The 23,080-nt window shown below is 39.0% G+C and overlaps 1 protein-coding gene across 2 annotated transcripts in view; it reads right to left on the bottom strand.

Moving 5' to 3' along the window:
• Window positions 1-23,080, bottom strand: part of ROCK1 (Rho associated coiled-coil containing protein kinase 1) — a 178,305-nt gene that overhangs the window by 104,192 nt on the left and 51,033 nt on the right. For both annotated transcript variants that reach the window (XR_004029649.1, XM_030810668.1), the window contains exons 3-4: window positions 2,956-3,056; window positions 2,266-2,403 (exon numbers count right to left, since the gene is read on the bottom strand). Coding sequence is in view for 1 of the 2 variants with exons in the window: in XM_030810668.1 (XP_030666528.1) it covers window positions 2,266-2,403; window positions 2,956-3,056 (239 nt within the window). In the remaining variant the exon portion in view is untranslated. The remainder of the gene's footprint in view (window positions 1-2,265; window positions 2,404-2,955; window positions 3,057-23,080) is intronic.

Raw genomic sequence — 23,080 nt, 5'->3', positions numbered from 1 at the left:
GATTCAGTTACTTTGTTTTGATTTTTTGTCTTTTTTGTAGAGGTTGGGAGCCACTCTTGAACTCCTGCCCTCAAGTGATCTTCCTGTCTCAGCCTCTCAAAGTGCTCGGATTACAGGCATGGCGGCCACCACACCCAGCCCAGACTCAGTTATTTTAAGGTAAAAAATGTATTTTGGGGGAAGATAGAAGGATAAGAAACAAAGTGGCATTTCATGACTATCCCAGATTAAAGTATACAACTTGTCATTTGGGCCCCATAAAGAAATACTGTTAATTTGGTGACAGTTTTACCCTATTTATAGACAATATATCCAGAGAAATAAAGCTCTGAATACCTAAATTGTAAATAGCCCTGAAAGTAACAATTACGTCACATATCTTTTCACTAACAGACACTGAACATTCATGTATCAGTGGTTGTTAACCAGTGGTGAACACATTTTTGGTTGTCACAACTGTGTGTGAGGTGGGAAGAGTTGCTACTAGCATCTCCTGTGTACAGGCCAGGAATGCTGCCAAACATCCTAAATAATCACATTAGTAACTGAAATAATGTAAAGGATAGCCCCCAACAACAAAGAATTATCTGGCCCAAAATGTCAATAGTATTAAGCCTGAGAAACTCTGATCTACATAGTTGGTAAAAACATAGACATTTCAAGTTTAAAAGTACTATGGTGACCGGGCACGGTGGCTCACGCCTGTAATTCCAGGACTTTGGGAGGCCAAGGCAGGCGGATCACGAGGTCAGGAGATCGAGATCATCCTGGCTAACACAGTGAAACCCGTCTCTACTAAAAATTCAAAAAATATTAGCCGGGTGTGGCGGCAGGCGCCTGTTGTCCCAGCTACTCGGGAGGCTGAGGCAGGAGAATGGCGTGAACTCAGGAGGCAGAGCTTGCTTGCAGTGAGCCAAGATAGCACCATTGCACTCCAGCCTGGGCGACAGAGTGAGACTCCACCACAAAAAAAAAAAAAAAAAAAAAAATGCTACGGCATAAACCTTTAACATTTTTCATATCCTTTTAATTCCAATTACTGGTATGCTTTTTAAGGATAGCCTTCATTATATATTATAAATAAATCACAAAAACATGTTAGAAAATTAGAAATGGTCTAGCCCGGTTTAACCTCCCTCGTATGACATTTTGCATTAAGGACCCGAATACATAAGACAGCTAAAACATGAAGCTCAACTCAAAAAAGCAGACAGAAAACTCAGAATTATAATCTACCCAAAACCCCACTTGACCCCACGATTTTGCCTAAGGTACCTCCACAATTGACCATAACCAATCAAAGACAACTTTCACACTTACGAACAAGGAAATTGTGGCCCAGAGATGTTAAGTAACATGGCCACAGCTTCAGAGAAAGGCCTATGGCAATCAAGACGAGGACCTAAAACTACTGACTTCTAGTTTTTCTTTCCACTGAAAACCTAAAGACAAGTATTATTTAGTGACCTAGCTTAACTTGGTTTCCTCTCACTTTCCCTTTATTTCTTATTATCTCCTCTTCACAAAATAAGAGACAAATAAATGAGGAGACAGCTAAACAAAATGAGAGCCTCATGTTTGGGGGGAAAAATTCAATATTAAATAAAAGTATCTATTTAAATTTTAATAATATATGACTTCCCTCAAATCTAAGTAGATTAAGTTTTCTATATCTTCTGTATTTAAAAATATCTAATTTAAAATTCTGTGTTTAAATTTTATATTTACTATTTTTATTTTTGAGACAGGGTCTCACTCTGTTGCCCAGGCTGGAGTGCAGTGATGTGAACACGGCTCACTGCAGCCTCGACCTCCTGGACTCAAGCAATCCTCCTGCTTCAGCCTCCCCAGTAGCTAGAACCACAGGCATGTACCACCATGCCTCAATAATTTTTTTAATTTTTTGTAGAGATAGGTATCACCATGTTGCCCAGGCTGGCCTCAAATTCCTGGGCTCAAGCTATCCTCCCGCCTTGTCCTCCCAAAGTATTGAGATTATAGGCATGAGCCACCACGCCCAGCCCAAATTCTACATTTAAATTAAATTTCCTATATATAAATTCTACAGAAGCATGATTATTTTGTTCTAGCCTTTCTTGCTAGAAATGATTCAATACAACTAAATTTTAAGATTTACAAGGTAATTAGATAATTTTGTAATTGCCAGTAAATTCTCTATTACTATTCTAAAACACAAACTAAGCTTCTCAGATATGTTTAGTTACAAACTAATGCAGCAATAATGAAAGAGTAGCAAAATCATACCTGAACAACCCAAGGACTGTTGGCAAAAGCCATGATGTCCCTTTCTTCCCAGAAAAAAGCAGAATCAGATCTCTTAATCATTTCAAACTTGCTGAGAAGCTTCATAGCATATACCTTCCTGGTGGATTTATGCCTTACCTTTAAAATTGAAAAGGGAAAATAATGAACCTTTTGTTAACATTTAAAGCTCAAGGTTTCACAGAACAATTTACTAAGTGCTTTTACTACTTGCTAAATAATTTAGCCTTACTGTTTCAGTTATTTTTATTTCTTCTCTTCTGCCAAATTATTCCAAGTAGCTAATGTCTTGAGACTTTAATTATCAGAAGTAATGTTTTAAAAAAATATTTATTTCCTATATTACAAGATACGTTCCCCCCTCCACACTGCTATGTAAGCTGCTTCCTGTTTATAAAGCTTACTATTCTACAGCATTTTAGTCTAATATTAGGAGCAAAGATTTCTCTTCTGATGACTGACACTTCTTCACTGCTACAGATACTTGGGGAAAACACTTCCCACTATGCCTGGATTTGACACTAGGCTTCCATACCCTTAGGCAACAATGTCTAAAGGAACTTAAAGCAACAATTCTATAAAAACAGTATTTTCCCAAATAATATGTTAAACACACAAGTGGATTATTTTAATTTAATAAAGTCCTTTTGTATTCTCATTAAAATAACTTACCAATTGAACTTCTCCAAATGCACCTCTACCAATCACCTTCACTACTTCATAATCTTCAGCTTTCATTCGTAAATCTCTGATTTTATTTATTGTGTCTTTATCTGTATGAAAAGAAAAGTTTATCATTTTAAATCACTAAAGCATTACAACTAGCACTACTTATTTTACATTCGAGTTCTTAAGAAACAATATGAAAAACAACAAACTTCATGAAGAATTATTTGAAAATATGGTGAAACTTGAAGCTATAAAGTAGCTAAATGTTCAATTTGCTAAGATTTTTTAAAGTAAATTCCAGAATAACTTATTACAGCTACTAAAGGTTTTTATCAATCAAAATTTGACTTAATAGAATGTTTTAAAAACAAATATTACACTACAAACAAAAGCTGAAAATAATTAGCTAATTAGTTCCTGGTATTTTAAGTACACATCAAATCTGAATTTAGGAAACATGAGTAGATAGATTAATACTGGAATAAATTTTTCTTTTTATAAGGTCAGTTTTAGTGACCCTTTAAAAAAAAGACGTAATTTAAGATATCAAAGGCAAATACACTAAAAAAAACAGTAAATTTTCCAACTGGTAATCTTTAATACTTAGAGCATTACATTTCTCTATTTGAACCTAGATTTTAACTTGAAACACACAGTGAAAATCACTGCAATTATTTATATAAACCTGTCATACTACAAACTACAATAATTCACGAATCCCCACTGGATAGATATTCTAATTCCTAATTTGGTCATAGATTAAAATAGGGCTATTTTAATCCACATGGGTCAACACTGGCATGAGATTACATGGAAAAGCTTCACATTTCAGAGTTGTACAAAATACACAGCAGCTATTAAACTTCAGTTCTAGTTCCTAATAAGAGCTGTATTAATATTCTTGTTTTCCTTTTCAAATGCACATTTAAACTCAAGTGTTTGTGTACTCTATGACCAATAAATACATGCAAAAGAGAGCAAATTTCTACAAAGTTGTAAGTACCTTTAATTTGAGGTTACATATCCATTGCAAGATGCACCAGAAAGATGAACAATAATCAATTAATTCACTGCACGAATATTTGTATCTACCATACATCAGGTTGTATGGCACTGGAGATAAAGGTAACGTTAAAATGTAGTTCCTATTCTTTAAGAGTTCAAACTCTAGCAAATGAAACAGAAACAATGAAAAAAAGAATTCAAAAAAATGTAATAAGGAAGATAAACAGTTTTTTGAGTACTAAGGAGGACACCTAACTAAAGTCTGCTGGGGTAAGAGATAGCTAGGAAGACTTTCTGTAAATGATGGTACCTGAAACAAGTCTAAACTGAATAGCAGCAGTTAGCTAGGTGATAGAGAGTGAAAGAACAGGCCGAGTGTGGTGGCTCACGCCTGTAATCCCAACAATTTGGGAAGCTGAGGCAAGCAGAATGTATGAGTCCAGGAGTTCAAGACCAGCCTGGGAAACATGATGAAACCCTGTCTCTACAAAAAATAGTTTTTTAAAAATTAGCTGGGTTCAGTGGCAGTTTCCTGTAGTCCCAGTTACTCAGGAGGCTGAGGTGGGAGGATCACCTAAGCCCCGGAGGTGAAGGTTGCAGTGAGCCAAGATCACACCAGTGCACTCCAGTCTGGGTGACAGAGCGAACTCTGTCTCAAAAAAAGGAAAGAACAAACGAACAATATAAACAGACAAGCAATGTAAACCAAGCACAGAGGAACTGTATCTAAGTTCTATGTTACTGGAGTATCAAGTTTATAGTAAGGACTGACAGAAGAGGCTAGAGAGCCCCGGATAAGCTAAGGAGCTTGAACTTTACCTGTCAGCCAGTAGTTACAGTAATAAAACTACTATTTAAGTATCAAAAACCGTTTTCACATTAAAGTTTAAAGCAGCTCCCTACATAAAATAGATCAAAGAAACTGCTCTGTTCTAAATGAGGTTAAAGGTGTCAGAGAAGAGACAGAGCTTCATCTGCTTTAGGCTCTTCCATAACACAGTCCCTGAGGAATCCTCTGGAATCTGCTGGGAACTGAGAAGCACCACTACTATGGGCAGGAAGCCACGAAAAGGAATTATGATGGATAAAAAAAGATAGTCAAACTTACATTTCAGGAAAACTACTCAAGGGAATATGTAGAAGATGAGTTCAATAAAGGCAAGACAGGAGGTGGGGAGAATTTTAAGAGTATTGTAATACCCCAGATGAGAGAGAAAGTTCTGAACCTGGATAATATAATAGCCTGTGAGGTTGAGAAAAGATTCTTGGTTCTAGCTATGAGCTAGAATAGGCTGTAGAGTCTTGACAAAGACCGCAGACAAGTCATTTGAAATCTAAAAGATCTTTCTATGTTCTACTGCCTTGGATTTTAGCTTGTTCTAATACAGGTGTAAATGCCTCTGTTGGATGGCTTTCAAACTCAGAGATTCTGTGGTTCTAGTTTTCCTAGTTCATCTCACCAGGGGTCCAACCTAGAACTAATCAAGAACTTGATGGTAAAATTCTAAGCATTAGACTTTAGTTTCCCAAACACTCAGGACTATGCATTCACACCCACCCAAATCTCAGGATCTTAAACGAAGCCTATTTATTGTAAAGTAGTCATGTAAGAAACCCACTCTTGGTCTAGGGGTACTATATAGCCTGAACTTTGTAGGCTTATGGCTCCATTGAGACAGAAAACAATGCATGCACTAGAACAGGGATTCCCAACCCCTAAGCCGTGGACCTGTACCGGCCTATTAGGAACTGGGCCATATAGCAGGAGGTGAGCAGCGGGTGGCCAAGCATTACCATCTGAGCTCCACCTCTTGTCAGATCAGCAGCGGCATTAGATTCTCACAGGGGCACAAACCCTATTGTGAACTGCACATGCGAGGGATCCAGGTTGCACATTCCTTATGAGAATCTTTTTTTAATGCCTGATGATCTGCGGTGAAATAGTTTCATAAAACCATCGCGTCTGCCACCCCCCAACCCCCATCCTGTCCATAGAAACGTCGTCCACAAAACTGGTCTCTGGTGCCAAAAAGTTTGGGGACTGCTGCTCTAGAGTAAAGAAAAATAACAAGTACATAAATAAATATGTAACTTAATTTCACATTGTGATACACATTCTAAAGAAAATAAGACAAAGCTTTCCCAAGTCTGTAAGGGGAGACTATATACACAGGCTAATTCTTCAGTCACTTCAAACTCTGCATTGATTCCTCAAATAAACAAGAGTCAAGGAAAACAACTCAAAATTGGTTATTTTTTAACTGACTATTGATGCCACTCCCAATACCCCCAATTCTTTGAGCAGCTATTCTTGCCCAAAGGCTAACAGTCTTAGGCAAGTTTTTCTCTCTGTACACATTTGTTTGGCTGCTGCAATCACACACCATCAGTGAACAGCTTTCTCTGCTCGGCTAGTGAATAAACCACTCGTACACTTACATAACATTGCAGCCTGTTTTTTTTTTTTTGGTTAAGCCTGCATGATCATTTTTCTTTATGAAGAAATTTTACTGGGATGAGATACTCTGTTTTAAATTTTCTATTTTTTCTTACTGTTGCTGTCCTATGAGTCAGGAAGATCACAGTGAGTGCTTAGTCTGGGAATGTCCAATGTACACTGTATTCCTTTAGCACAGCTATACTGTCACTGCATAATTTAAAAAAATGCTTTGCCACCTAACTTGATAAAAATAATCCATACTCCATTGTGCTTCAAAAAGGACAACATTTGGGCTGGGCATGATGGCTCACACCTGTAATCCCAGTGCTTTGGGACAAGGAGGCAGGAGGATTGCTCAAGGCCAGGAGTTTGAGACCAGCCTGGACAACACAGCAAGACTTGTCTTTACAAAAAATTTAAAAATTAGCCAGGCACATGGTGGCATGCACCTGTAGTCCCAGCTACTTGGGAGGCTGAGGCAGAAGGACTGCTTGAGCCTAGGAGTTCGAGGCTGCAGTGAGCTATGAACGTGCCACTGCACTCCTGCCTGTGCGACAGTCTCTTAGGGGAGGGAAAAAAAAAGACAACATTTCAAGTATACTCTTCTCTTCTTGCTTTGACACATGTGTATGCACTGGTAATAGAAAACAAATAAAATGTTGTGATATGGTGGTACATACAGCACTCAAAACTGTCAAGCTATAACAGCATAACTGTGATTTCTACTGTGCTGAGCAGCAGTGTGAAGCAAGGAGAGCATTACATATGGTCGCTGTTGTAGCTACTCAGCTTAGGTGTTATAGAACAAAAGCAGCTATACACAATACATTTTTTAAAGTGTGGCAACATCCCAAGAAAACTTTATTTATGGACACTGAAATCTGAATTTCCTATTATTTCACATTCATGATATTATTTCATCATTTCACCATCATGATCATGATGGGCTTTAAAAACCATCTACATATCAACTTCCAAATTTTTATTTCTAGTCTAGATGTCTCTCTTAAACTTCAAACTTATATATGCAATTGTATATTCTTCAATTATATATTCTTTTGACTTTTTTTTCCAATCACGAAAAAATACAAAAAACATGCTTAGTTTATGAGCCATAGTGGTGGGTGAGATTTGGCCTGTGGGCTGTAGTTCACCAACTCCTGCTCTAATAAAACCCAGTGGCCTTCTGAGGGCACTGCTTCCCCACAGCTCTCAAGTGGGGACCTTTACTTTTCCACATGCCTTAGACCACCAACCCTGAAAGTGGGAGATCCCCCACATCCCCACCCCTAAACCTGCTAGCTTTGATTTTCATTGTATTAGGTTGTATTTCCCACCTCTCATTGTTGCTGTAATCTACTGACTCTCAGAGGTCACCACGTCTCATTGCTAGACAGTTTTACTTCCTGATTTACTGAACTTCTCTCCAATATTCTCCTGTTTTAATTCTTAATAACTTTAATATGCCCACAGATAATACTTACAGTACCTTGGCCTCTCAACACCTATACTTCTCTCCTTCAATGATCTTGTCCTCTACCTTACCTTGGTCACTCATTTCCATGGTCACATACTAGACCTTGTCATTACTCATAATTATAATCTTCCAACAATTTCAATTAGAAAACTTACACTCTCTAAGCACTCTCTTATAGCTTTCCTGCTTAGTTCCTCTAGCATCTTAACTCTAACAACCCCAATCCTACCAGGACCTCCAATCCATCGATTCTACTCCACTCGTACTTTCCCTCGTTGCACTGATAGCCCCTTTTTCCTACCTAGCCAACTTAAATTACATAGTCAATTATTATAATCACTCCCTTGCATATACCTTTAATGTCATGAGCTCTCTTCTGCCTCACTTTACTTAGTTTGGCAAAACAACAATCCTATTATAGTTAAATCCAACTCTCCAACTACTCTATGTCAGCACCCATGCAGTTGAATATGTCTTGATAAATACATAAAATCACAATGACCGATCCTATTTTAAAATTCATAATCACAGACATCAAGCTGGCCCTTAGTTCTACTTGGCAATCCTAAATTTCTAGTCACTCTCCCACTCTCCTAGAGATGTATTTCAAGTTTTCTTCTTTCTTCACACACCTCCCACAGCTCTCCCACTGATCCTCATTCACAGCTAATGATCTTGTTTGGCTACTACCCTGAAACGAACGAAACAATCAGAAGAAAACTACCACTGACTTAACGCCACTTACACACTTAACTATCAGCATGTACAAGCATATATTTTGTCTTTTCATCTTTTACTATGAGAGACTACTTCTATCTTAAGTTAAACCCTCCACTCATGCACTAGATGTCATCCTTTTTCATTACTGTAGTTCAAGGACATTGCTCAAGCAATTCTCCCCTTTCTCCTCTATTACTAAGCTTTCCCCTTCCTAACTGGATCCCACCATGCTGTTTTCTTTCCCATCTTAGGGAAACAAAAAAAAAAAACTCTTGATCCCATTTCTCTCAGCAGCTACTATCCCATTACTCAACTCCCCACTGCAGCAAAATTTCTCAAAAGTTGTCCATACTTTCTGTGACTAAATCTTTCCTACTATTTGCTCTAAAACCCACTTCAGGTCGGCTCTTACCTTTCCTTCAAAACTACTTGTCGAAGTCACAAATGAGCATCATGTTGCTAAATCCAATGACCAATTCTCAGCCCTCATCTTGATATATTAGTGGCTTTAACACTTTGATCACTCTCTCCTGATACACATTCTTTACTTGACTTTCAGGACACAACATTCTTCCAACAATACTGAAGATACTACTTTTCAACCTTAGTAGTTTTCAGTTGCCTTGGCTGGTTCCTCCCCTTCTCTCAGATTTCTTAACACTGGAGAATTCCAAGGCTCAGTCCTCAATGGTGACTTCTCTATCTACACTCACTTCTCTGGTGGGCTTTAAAAACCATCTACATATCAACTTCCAAATTTTTATCTCTAGTCTAGATGTCTCTCCTAAACTTCAAACTTATCTATTCAATTACTTTCAAAATATATCCTCTCTTGAAAAACATCTCAAATTTAACGTGCCAAAAACTGAAGAAATATTCTCACCCAAAACTTATACCTATGTGTCCCACACTTCGGCTGATGGCTCAATTTTGCTCAGGACAAAAACCTAGGGGGCATTCTTGACTCCTTTTCTTCTTACACTCCACATCCTATCTTTCAGGAAAATATGTTGGATCTCTCTTTGAAATATATCTGGAATCTGATAACTTCTCACCCTCTACATTGCTACCATGCTAGACCAAGTCACCATCATCTCTTCCTTGGATTACTGCGATAGACTCTTAACTGATTTCCCTGTGTCTATTCTCAACACAGGGTGATGTTCTTAAAACACAAGTCAGATCATGTCACTTCTCTGCTCAAAAGTCTCTAATGTCTTGCCATCTCACCCAGAGCAAAAGCCCAAGATCTTACAATGGCCTACAAGACTCTACATGACCTAGCCTCCCCATTTCCTTACCTCTATGATGTCATCCTACAATTCTCCCCCTTGCCTAATCCTCTCCAGCCACACTGGCTTCCTTGATGTTCCTCAAACAGGCCAGGTACACTCTCCTCCCTTCAGGCCTTTGCACTACCTGTTCCTCTGTATGCCACTCTCTTCCCTCAGACATCCACATGGCTAACTCCAACTACTTCAATTCTTTTTTCAAATGTCACCTTTTAGCAAGGCCTACCCTGGCCACCTTACCTAAAACAGCAAACTTCTCAGAACTTCCAATCCTTCTTAAACTGTTGTATCTTTTCCTATGGCAGATTTCGACCTCTTTGTTATTCACAAAATTAGTTTTATGCAAAATAATACTTGCAAAATTACAAATCTGGTAAGTCCTCATTCATTCTAAAACCTCCAAATAGGATGTTGTGACCATCTAGACTCTTTTAGCAATTTCTGATTGTCAACTATATTGAGTCAGGTGATGCTGGCAGAAAGCTAAGATTCAGAGAAGTGAAATACTACTATACAACATATTCAGCAAGAAATAAAATGAGCAAATTGAGTCATAAATAGGAGCCACAGTCTTGACAACCACTAACTAATCATTAGAGCTAGTTGTTTAGAGTTAATCATTCTCCAAATGATCACAAGTTAGCAAAAGGGCCAGTGCAAAAAGGCTAACTTATAGCTTCTGGGTTACCAAAAATTCAAAAGCATTTCAATCATATATAAACTCTTCAATCTAATTTTCAAGAAAGCAAATGGATGATTTTTCCTAATACTGTTTTAAAAATTGGCCAGGTGCTGTGACTCACGCCTATAATCCCAGCACTTCAGGAGGCCAAGGCAGGTGGATTGCTTGAGGTCAGGAGTTCAAGATCAGCCTGGCGAACATGGAGAAACCCCGTCTCTACTAAAAACACAAAAATTAGCCGGGCATGGTGGTGGGCGCCTATAATCCCAGCTATTCGGGAGGCTGAGGCACAAGAATCACTTGAACTCGAGAGGTGGAGGTTGCAGTGAGCCGAGTTCGGGCCACTGCACTCCAGCATGGGCGACTGACCGAGACTCTGTATCAAGAAATAAATTAAATTAAAAATAAATAAAAATCATACTTTATACCCAGTAAATTTTACTTCTAGGAATTTATCCTAAGGAAATGAGATATAATGTGGGACCAAGATATCTACAATAAAGTAGTTTTTACAATTTTAAAGAGTAAATAATTTCATATACATAGACTATTAGGTAACATTTAAAATTGTGTTGAATAATTACACAGAATTATGTTCAGCATATAATGCTGTGCAAAGAAACAGAATAAACTGGGGGTGGAGCCAAGATGGCCAAATAGGAACAGCTCCGGTCTCCAGCTCCCAGCCCGAGCGACACAGAAGACGGGTGATTTCTGCATTTCTGCTTGAGGTACCGGTTTCATCTCACTAGGGAGTGCCTAACAGTGGGTGCAGGACAGTCGGTGAAGCGCACTGTGCGCGAGCCGAAGCAGGGCGAGGCATTGCCTCACTCAGGAAGCGCAAGGGGTCAGGGAGTTCCCTTTCCTAGTCAAAGAAAGGGGTAACAGACGGCACCTGGAATATCGGGTCAGTCCCACCCTAATACTGCGCTTTTCCAACGGGCCTGGAAAACGGCACACTAGGAGATTGTGTCCTGCACCTGGCTTGGAGGGTCCTATGCCCACGGAGTCTCGCTGATTGCTAGCACAGCAGTCTGAGATCAAGCTGCAAGGCGGCAGCAAGGCTGGGGGAGGGGCGCCCGCCATTGCCCAGGCTTGCTTAGGTAAACAAAGCAGCCAGGAAGCTCCAACTGGGTGGAGCCCACCACAGCTCAAGGAGGCCTGCCTGCCTCTGTAGGCTCCACCTCTGGGGGCAGGGCACAGACAAAAAGTCAGCAGGAACCTCCACAGACTTAATTGTCCCTGTCTGACTGACAGCTTTGAAGAGAGTAGTGGTTCTCCCAGCACGCAGCTGGAGATCTGAGAACGGACAGACTGCCTCCTAAAGTGGGTCCCTCACCCCTGAGCAGCCTAACTGGGAGGCACCCCCCAAGTAGGGACAGACTGACACCTCACTCGGCCGGGTACACCTCTGAGACAAAACTTCCAGAGGAACTATCAGACAGCTGAATTTGTGGTCTCACGAAAATCCGCTGTTCTGCAGCCACCGCTGCTGACACCCAGCCAAACAGGGTCTGGAGTGGACCTCTAGTAAACTCCAACAGACCTGCAGCTGAGGGTCCTGTCTGGTAGAAGGAAAACTAACAAACAGAAAGGACATCCACACCAAAAACTCATCTGTACATCACCATCATCAAAGACCAAAAGTAGTTAAAACCACAAAGATGGGGAAAAAACAGAGCAGAAAAACTGGAAACGCTAAAAAGCAGAGCACCTCTCCTCCTCCAAAGGAACGCAGTTCCTCACCAGCAACGGAACAAAGCTGGATGGAGGATGACTTTGACGAGTTGAGAGAAGAAGGCGTCAGACGATCGAACTACTCCGAGCTATGGGAGGAAATTCAAAACAATAGCAAAGAAGTTAAAAACTTTGAAAAAAAATTAGAAGAATGGATAACTAGAATAACCAATGGAGAGAAGGGCTTAAAGGAGCTGATGGAGCTGAAAGCCAAGTTTCGAGAACTACGTGAAGATTGCAGAAGCCTCAGTAGCAGATGCGATCAACTGGAAGAAAGGGTATCGCTGATGGAAGATGAAATGAATGAAATGAAGCGAGAAGAGAAGTTTAGAGAAAAAAGAATAAAAAGAAATGAACAAAGCCTCCAAGAAATTTGGGACTATGTGAAAAGACCAAACCTACGTCTGACTGGTGTACCTGAAAATGACGGGGAGAATGGAACCAAGTTGGAAAACACTCTGCAAGATATTATCCAGGAGAACTTCCCCAATCTAGCAAGGCAGGCCAACATTCAGATTCAGAAAATACAGAGAACGCCACAAAGATACTCCTTGAGAAGAGCAACTCCAAGACACATAATTGTCAGATTCACCAAAGTTGAAATGAAGGAAAAAATGTTAAGGGCAGCCAGAGAGAAAGGTCGGGTTACCCACAAAGGGAAGTCCATCAGACTAACAGCTGATCTCTCGGCAGAAACTCTACAAGCCAGAAGAGAGTGGGGGCCGATATTCAACATTCTTAAAGAAAAGAATTTTCAACCCAGAATTTCATATCCAGCCATACTAAGCTTGATAAGTGAAGGAGAAATAAAATACTTTACAGACAAGCAAACACTGAGTGATTTTGTCACCACCAGGCCTGCCCTAAAAGAGCTCCTGAAGGAAGCACTAAACATGGAAAGGAACAACCAGTACCAGCCACTGCAAAAACATGCCAAATTGTAAAGACCATTGAGGCTAGGATGAAACTGCATCAACTAACAAGCAAAATAACCAACTAACATCACAATGACAGGATCAGATTCACACATAACAATATTAACGTTAAATGTAAATGGGCTAAATGCTCCAATTAAAAGACACAGACTGGCAAACTGGATAAGGAGTCAGGACCCATCAGTGTGCTGTATTCAGGAAACCCATCTCACGTGCAGAGACACACATAGACTCAAAATAAAGGGATGGAGGAAGATCTATCAAGCAACTGGAAAACAAAAAAAGGCAGGGGTTGCAATCCTAGTCTCTGATAAAATACACTTTAAACCAACAAAGATCAAAAGAGACAAAGAAGGCCATCACATAATGGTAAAGGGATCAATTCAACAAGAAGAGCTAACTATCCTAAATATATATGCACCCAACACAGGAGCACCCAGATTCATAAAGCAAGTCCTCAGTGACCTACAAAGGGACTTAAACTCCCACACAATAATAATGGGAGATTTTAACACCCCACTGTCAACATTAGACAGATCAACGAGACAGAAAGTTAACAAGGATATCCAGTAATTGAACTCAGCTCTGCACAAAGTGGACCTAATAGACATCTACAGAACTCTCCACCCCAAATCAACAGAATATACATTTTTTTCAGCACCACACCACACCTATTCCAAAATTGACCACATAGTTGGAAGTAAAGCTCTCCTCAGCAAATGTAAAAGAACAGAAATTATAACAAACTGTCTCTCAGACCACAGTGCAATCAAACTAGAACTCAGGATTAAGAAACTCACTCAAAACCGCTCAACTACATGGAAACTGAACAACCTGCTCCTGAATGACTATTGGGTACATAATGAAATGAAGGCAGAAATAAAGATGTTCTTTGAAACCAACGAGAACAAAGACACAACATACCAGAATCTCTGGGACACATTCAAAGCAGTGTGTAGAGGGAAATTTATAGCACTAAATGCCCACAAGAGAAAGCAGGAAAGATCCAAAATTGACACCCTAACATCACAATTAAAAGAACTAGAAAAGCAAGAGCAAACACATTCAAAAGCTAGCAGAAGGCTAGAAATAACTAAAATCAGAGCAGAACTGAAGGAAATAGAGACACAAAAAACCCTTCAAAAAATTAATGAATCCAGGAGCTGGTTTTTTGAAAAGATCAACAAAATTGATAGACCGCTAGCAAGACTAATAAAGAAGAAAAGAGAGAAGAATCAAATAGATGCAATAAAAAATGAAAAAGGGGATATCACCACCGATCCCACAGAAATACAATCTACCATCAGAGAATACTACAAACATCTCTATGCAAATAAACTAGAAAATCTAGAAGAAATGGATAAATCCTCGACAAATACACCCTCCCAAGACTAAATCAGGAAGAAGTTGAATCTCTGAATAGACCAATAACAGGTTCTGAAATTGTGGCAATAATCAATAGCTTACCAACCAAAAAGAGTCCAGGACCTGATGGATTCACAGCTGAATTCTACCAGAGGTACAAGGAGGAACTGGTACCATTCCTTCTGAAACTATTCCAATCGATAGAAAAAGAGGGAATCCTCCCTAACACATTTTATGAAGCCAGCATCGTCCTGATACCAAAGCCTGGCAGAGACTTAACCAAAAAAGAGAATTTCAGACCAATATCCTTGATGAACATTGATGCAAAAATCCTCAATAAAATACTGGCAAACCGAATCCAGCGGCACATCAAAAAGCTTATCCACCATAATCAAGTGGGCTTCATCCCTGGGATGCAAGGCTGGTTCAACATACGCAAATCAATAAATGTAATCCAGCATATAAACAGAACCAAAGACAAAAACCACATGATTATCTCAATAGATGCAGAAAAGGCCTTTGACAAAATTCAACAACCCTTCATGCTAAAAACTCTCAATAAATTAGGTATTGATGGGACGTATCTCAAAATAATAAGAGCTATCTATGACAAACCCACAGCCAATATCATACTGAATGGGCAAAAACTGGAAGCATTCCCTCTGAAAACTGGCACAAGACAGGGATGCCCGCTCTCACCGCTCCTATTCAACATAGTGCTGGAAGTTCTGGCCAGAGCAATCAGGCAGGAGAAGGAAATAAAGGGTATTCAATTAGGAAAAGAGGAAGTCAAATTGTCCCTGTTTGCAGATGACATGATTGTATATCTAGAAAACCCCACTGTCTCAGCCCAAAATCTCCTTAAGCTGATTAGCAACTTCAGCAAAGTCTCAGGATACAAAATCAATGTACAAAAATCACAAGCATTCTTGTACACCAATCACAGACAAACAGAGAGCCAAATCATGAGTGAACTCCCATTCACAATTGCTTCAAAGAGAATAAAATACCTAGGAATCCAACTTACAAGGGATGTGAAGGACCTCTTCAAGGAGAACTACAAACCACTGCTCAATGAAATAAAAGAGGATACAAACAAATGGAAGAACATTCCATGCTCATGGGTTGGAAGAATCAATATCGTGAAAATGGCCATACTGCCCAAGGTAATTTATAGATTCAATGCCATCCCCATCAAGCTACCAATGACTTTCTTCACAGAATTGGAAAAAACTACTTTAAAGTTCATATGGAACCAAAAAAGAGCCCGCATCGCCAAGTCAATCCTAAGCCAAAAGAACAAAGCTGGAGGCATCACGCTACCTGACTTCAAATATACTACAAGGCTACAGTAACCAAAACAGCACGGTACTGGTACCACAACAGAGACATAGATCAATGGAACAGAACAGAGCCCTCAGAAATGATGCCGCATAGCTACAACTATCTGATCTTTGACAAACCTGACAAAAACAAGAAATGGGGAAAGGATTCCCTATTTAATAAATGGTGCTGGGAAAATTGGCTAGCCATATGTAGAAAGCTGAAACTGGATCCCTTCCTTACACCTTATACAAAAATTAATTCAAGATGGATTAAAGACTTAAATGTTAGACCTAAAACCATTAAAATCCTACAAGAAAACCTAGGCAATACCACTCAGGACATAGGCGTGGGCAAGGACTTCATGTCTAAAACACCAAAAGCAATGGCAACAAAAGCCAAAATTGACAAATGGGATCTAATTAAACTAAAGAGCTTCTGCATAGCAAAAGAAACTACCATCAGAGTGAACAGGCAACCTACAGAATAGGAGAAAATTTTTGCAACCTACTCATCTGACAAAGGGCTAATATCCAGAATCTACAATGAACTCAAACAAATTTACAAGAAAAAAACAAACAACCCCATCAAAAAGTGGGCAAACGACATGAACAGACACTTCTCAAAAGAAGACATTTATGCAGCCAAAAAACACATGAAGAAATGCTCATCATCACTGGCCATCAGAGAAATGCAAATCAAAACCACAGTGAGATACCATCTCACACCATTAGAATGGCCATCATTAAAAAATCAGGAAACAACAGGTGCTGGAGAGGATGTGGAGAAATAGGAACACTTTTACACTGTTGGTGGGACTGTGAACTAGTTCAACCATTGTGGAAGTCAGTGTGGTGATTCCTCAGGGATCTCGAACTAGAAATACCATTTGACCCAGCCATCCCATTACTGGGTATATACCCAAAGGACTATAAATCATGCTGCTATAAAGACACATGCACACGTATGTTTATTGCGGCACTATTCACAATAGCAAAGAGTTGGAACCAACCCAAATGTCCAACAATGATAGACTGGATTAAGAAAATGTGGCACATATACACCATGGAATACTATGCAGCCATAAAAAATGATGAGTTCATGTCCTTTGTAGGGACATGGATGAAACTGGAAAACATCATTCTCAGTAAACTATCGCAAGGACAAAAAACCAAACACCGCATGTTCTCACTCATAGGTGGGAATTGAACAATGAGAACTCATGGACACAGGAAGGGGAACATCACACTCCGGGGACTGTTGTGGGGTTGTGGGAGGGGGGAGGGACAGCATTAGGAGATATACCTAATGCTAAATGACGAGTTAATGGGTGCAAGAAATCAACATGGCACATGGATACATATGTAACAAACCTGCACATTGTGCACATGTACCCTAAAACCTAAAGTATAATTAAAAAAAAAAGAAATAAACTGCATACAGTATATGAACTTGATTTTCTAAAAACATAATTATATACTGATACAGATATGGATTTTTTTTAAAGGCCAGAAGAAAATATGCCGAAACAATAACTGCAGTCATCTCTGAGTTTGGTGAGACTACAGATTATTCTGCCACATTTTCTATATATTTTAAGTTTTTTATAATGACCCTTTGTTGCTTTTCTAATGAAAAAGAGATGTATTTTGCCTAGCCTAAGATCCTAGATTATAAAATGTACCATTACTTTCTGTACCACTAGAGATTGTAAGACACATTCTAATTTCAAAAATGTTCAAAGTTTTTTAAATGTCAGAATAGGTAAAATATGGTAATAAACATTATGTACCACGTACTGTTTGACCCGAATACTGCTACTCTGCCTAAAAAAGCCCAGTATACATTGCATACTTTCAGAGTAGTGAAAGCAGCCCTAAAAAGCTCAAAAATTAAACTTATTTGAAAAATTCATAAGAATGTTACATTCAATTCCATAAAAATCTGATTTTTCTTTTCTTTTTCCTTGAGACAGGGTCTCATGCTGTCACGCAATCTCAGCTCACTGCAACCTCCAACTCGGAGTTCAAGCAATTCTCCCACCGCAGCCTCGGAAGTAGCCAGGACTACAGGCACACAACACCATGCACAACTAATTTTTGTATTTTTGCAGAGACACAGTTTCACCATGTTGCCCAGGCCGATCTCGAACTCCTGGGCTCAAGTGATCTACCTGCCTTGGCCTCCGAAAGTGCTGGGATTACAGATGTGAGCCACTGCAACCAGCACTGTTTTAATTAAGAAAATTATTTAATGTCCAAATGTTCAAATAAAATCACGCTCTAGGAAGATGTGCTACATTTTGACTGCATAGGCACATATGCACGCATTCACCCACCCACAAACACACAGAGTAATCCACTTTGATAAACAGACCAACAAAAAATAAATATAAAAAATCCAGACTCCTAAATTCAAACTCCTCAACATGGCAAAAAAAAAAAAATATATATATATATATATCATTAGTGACTGTCCAGTCTTATAGTTCTAGATAAGATACTCCCCACAACCATGCTCTAGCAATGCCTAGTTATTTGCAATTACCTATATAAGCCCATACTGCTTCATCTCTCTGTGCCTTTGCAGATGTTATCACTAGCCTAAAATGACTTCCCCCACCACCTTATCTGACCAAGTTACTATTAAACAAGATCTAATCTTTTATCTCCTCTTTAGACATTCCTGATTCCCTCTCAAGCACAAGGTATGACTCCCTTCTCTGGGACATTATTTCCCTATATTTCACCTAACAATCTGAACTGGAATTGTTTCTATAGGTCTGTTTCTTCTATTACATTGTATGTCCCCACAATCCTTAAGGATGGAGACTATACTTGTACTCGATGCTACTGAAATATTAAAAACACTTAATGACATTATATACAAATGGAGATAAACACATGCTGCATTTATCTATTCAGGAACAACAGAAAAGTCATATATATTTACTCCAAAGTAATAAAAGTATATATTTAAAAATCAATCTTGAGTTTCTCAAAATGTTAAACATAGAATTACCATATTGACCCACCAATTCCACTTCCAGGTATCTACGCAAGAACAATAAAAACATGTCTACACAAAAACTTCTACACAAATGTTCATAGCAGCATTATTCATAAAAGCCAAAATAGAATCAATACAAATGTCCATCAGCTGGTAAGCAGATAAACAAAATGTGGTATATCCATACAATGGAATATTACTGGCAATTAAAAAGAATGAAATACTGACACATGCTATAACACTGATGAACAATGAAAACATGCTAAGCCAAAGAAGGCAGTCACAAAAGGCCATTTTATTGATGATTCCTTCTATAGGAAATGTCTCTATAGAGTTGGCAAATCTATAGAGACAGAAAATAGATTAGTGGTTGCCTAGGGCTGGAAGCCTGGAGAGAAATGGAGACTGACTGTTAATGGGTATGAGGTTACTTTACGAAGTGATGAAAATGTAAAAGTAACTGTGGTAATGGTTGCACAACTCTGTAAATACACATACACCCAAAAAGCTCACTGAATGTACACTTCAAATGGGTGAATTTTATAGTATGTAAATGATAATAAAGTTGCTTTAAAAAATCAATCTTGAGTTTGGCAATGATTTTTATATGACACAAAAAGCAAAACCAATGTGGAAATAGCTTATAAGTTAGATTTCATCAAAATTAAAATTTTTGCTCTATGAAAGACATTATGCAAATGAAAACTGACAGTAGCAAATGCGGCAAGGATGCACAACAACAGAAACTCTCATTCATTGTTGGTGGGAATGTATAATAAAATGGTATAGCCACTTTGGAAGACCGTTTGGCAGTTTCTTAAGAAGTTAAACCTATTTTTAGCAAACAACCTAGCAATCCTACATCTGTGTATTTACTACCTGCCCAAGTGAATTTAAAACTAAATTCATGGCTGGCACGGTGGCTCACGCCTGTAATTCCAGCACTTTGGGAGGCCGAGGCAGACAGACCACCTGAGGTCGGGAATTTAAGATCAGCCTGACCAACACTGAGAAACTCCATCTCTATTAAAAATACAAAATTAGCCAGGTGTGGTGGTGCATGCCTGTAATCCCATCTACTAGGGAGGCTGAGGCAGGAGAACTGCTTGAACCTGGGAGGCGGAGGTTGCCGTGAGCTGAGATTGCGCCACTGCACTCCAGCCTGGGCGAAAAGAGCGAAACTCCATCTCAAAAAAAAAAAAACCTAAATTCATGCAAAAACTTGTACATGAATATTTACAGCAGCTTTATTCATAATTGCCCCAAACAGGAAATAATGAGTATGTTCTTCAACATCACTTTTACACTGTTGGTGGGACTGTAAACTAGTTCAACCATTGTGGAAGTCAGTATGGCGATTCCTCAGGGATCTAGAACTAGAAATACCATTTGACCCAGCCATCCCATTACTGGGTATATACCCAAAGGACTATAAATCATGCTGCTATAAAGACACATGCACACGTATGTTTATTGCGGTACATCCATTCAATAGAAGGTTGCTCTGCAATTTAGGGGAAAAAAGGAAAAAGCGACTACTTCACACAACATGGACAACATGGAGGAATCTTAAATGCTTTTTTTTTTTTTTTTAAGGCAGAATCTTGCTCTGTTACCCAGGCTGGAGTGCAATGGTGCAATCTTGGCTCACTGCAACCTCCACTTCCCGGGTTTAATTGATTCTCCTGCCTCAGCCTCCCAAGTAGCTGGAATTATAGGCGCCTGCCACCATGCCCAGCTAATTTTTGTACTTTTTAACACAGACAGGGTTTTGCCATGTTGGCCAGGCTGGTCTTGAACTCCTGATCTCAGGTGATCCGCCCGCTTCAGCCTCCCAACGTGCTGGGATTACAGGCAAGAGCCACCATGACAAGCCTTAAATGCATTTTTGCTAAGTGAAAAAAAGACAGACTCAAAAGGCTATACACTGTATGATTCCATTTAATGACATTCTGGAAAAGGTAAAACTATAGGAACAGAAAAACAGATCAGTGTTTCCCAGGAGTGGGGGTGATGGAACTGTTCCGCATGGTATTGGGGAGTTGCAGACAAGACTATGTGTTTGTTAAGACCCACAGAACTATATACGCTTTATGCAAATTTAAAAAATCAACTGGGATTCTGGGGGATCTCAGGATGGAATCCAGACTCTTAACAAATGAATCTAAATGTATGACTAACATATGATATGCCCTCATTGAAGATGGTGAGGGAAAAGAAGCTGAACTACGTAATGCTGGAAAACTGTTTTAGCTGGAAACTAAGGCTAAAGACAAAAAAGGAACTGTACAAAGATATTGTGTTCCAGTTGGTAAATCCATTTCTCACAGGGTGTATGGTTTATTTTACATGAATATTAGGGTTGAGTAAGTAAATACCAATAATGGGAGCCAGGTTTCTCATCATCAGAGAAAAAAAGTTACAAACAGGCAAGGGTGAAAGCTAGAATGAATCTTGTGATACTAGTTTAGAGCTGGTAATATCAGTCTAAACACATGTTTAACATGTGTACAGGTATAGAAATAATTATAGTTATGTGTATATTCACAGGCTGGTATACATGCATACATATATTTCCTAGCTATGTCAGCTGAGAGGGCCTTGAAACAGTGATCCCCAGTAGCAATAAGCACACCTAGCACCCAGATCTTGGTTTCTAAGTATCATTCTCCAATAAAAGGAACCAGAGCTCCTTGGAAAAAATGGCTGATTTTAGGGCTGAGAGGGAAAATATAAGATGAGCCTGGAGCATCTTGTAATGCCAGAAAGTAAAGAAGTGTTCCTTTTTTTAAAAAAAGTAAGAACATGTCAAAGAACACAGGAGTAGGAGCTGGGTCCAACCTGAAAGAGCTCCCAAAAGGCAAAAATGAGAACAATTTAAGTAACAAAGTATTAAGTTGGTGCAAAAGTAATTGAGATTTTTGCCAAAAATAGGTGGGAAAAACTGCAATTACTTTTGCACCAACCTAATAAATAACACACTACTGGATTACAACCCAAAGTATAAAATAAATATATGCAGTTTATATTATATAAATCAATGACTAAATTAATAAATGGGGGAGAAAAGGCAAATCTTCCCTACAGAATTCCAAATAATACGTGTAAATAGTCTCCCCTCCAGGAGAGTATGAAAAGGGAATACACTCCCCTCCACAGTGTTTGGAAAAAGAAAATGGTAACTTTCTAGTGGAGAAGCTTGCCAGACACTACCTTAAACCAAATGATAAGCATTAACATCACCAGTGATGTGCCTGGATTTATGATGGAGTTATGTTCCAATGAAACCCTCATAAAGCTGGAAATTTTAAAGTTAGAGACCACCTGGACTTTCTAGATCATCTCTAACAAGTCAGTATCCAACATCTAATACACTGAGCTCATGAATAACAAGTACTTACTATGCTGTCAGGTTTGGCAGTAAAAACATAAATGGCCCTAATCTCACGGCACTTAAAATCTAGTGATAGGAGAAGGAGAAAAAGGAGAATGGATACTGTCTTAGTCTGTTTTTTGCTGCTATAACAGAATACCACAGAATGAGTAATTTATAAAAGAAAAAAGAGCATCTGGCAAGGGTCATTCAATGGTAGACAAGTGGAAGAGTAAGAGCATACATGCACAAGAGCTCACTTTTATAACCCCTTCCCACAATAACAGCATTAATCCATTCATGGGGGTGGAACCCACATGACCTAATCATTTCTTAACGTCCCCACCTACTAGTACTGGCAATTAAACTTTAATGAGTTTTGGTGGGGGCATTCAAACCACAGCAGGTACCAATCAAATAATCACACAAATAAATATAACCTGTGATAAGTATACAAGATGCCATAGAAGTACATGCTCAGAGGGTCAGATCTATGAAGCCTAGATAACGAAGAGGTTAGGGAACAAAAATGAAGGCTTATTTGAAATTTAAAGGATGACTGCTTTGAGTTGGGTGGGTTGGAAAGAATTCTAGAAAGAGAAAAACAACATCTGAAAAGTCTTATGGAGAAGGTATCATGGTACTTTCCAGGAAATAAATGTCAGCGTGTAGCTGATGTGTAAGGAAACAAGGAGGAGAGGTGTACAGTTAAAAATGTAACTTAGAAGCTTAGATAGCATCAAGTTTAGAAAATCCACCAAAAAGCTGGG

The sequence above is a fragment of the Nomascus leucogenys genome, chromosome 4 (genome assembly GCF_006542625.1).
Source record: "Nomascus leucogenys isolate Asia chromosome 4, Asia_NLE_v1, whole genome shotgun sequence".
Classification (NCBI taxonomy): Eukaryota; Metazoa; Chordata; class Mammalia; order Primates; family Hylobatidae; genus Nomascus; species Nomascus leucogenys.
Note: the sequence above shows the minus strand (reverse complement) of the source record. Positions and strands in the feature narration are given on the sequence as shown.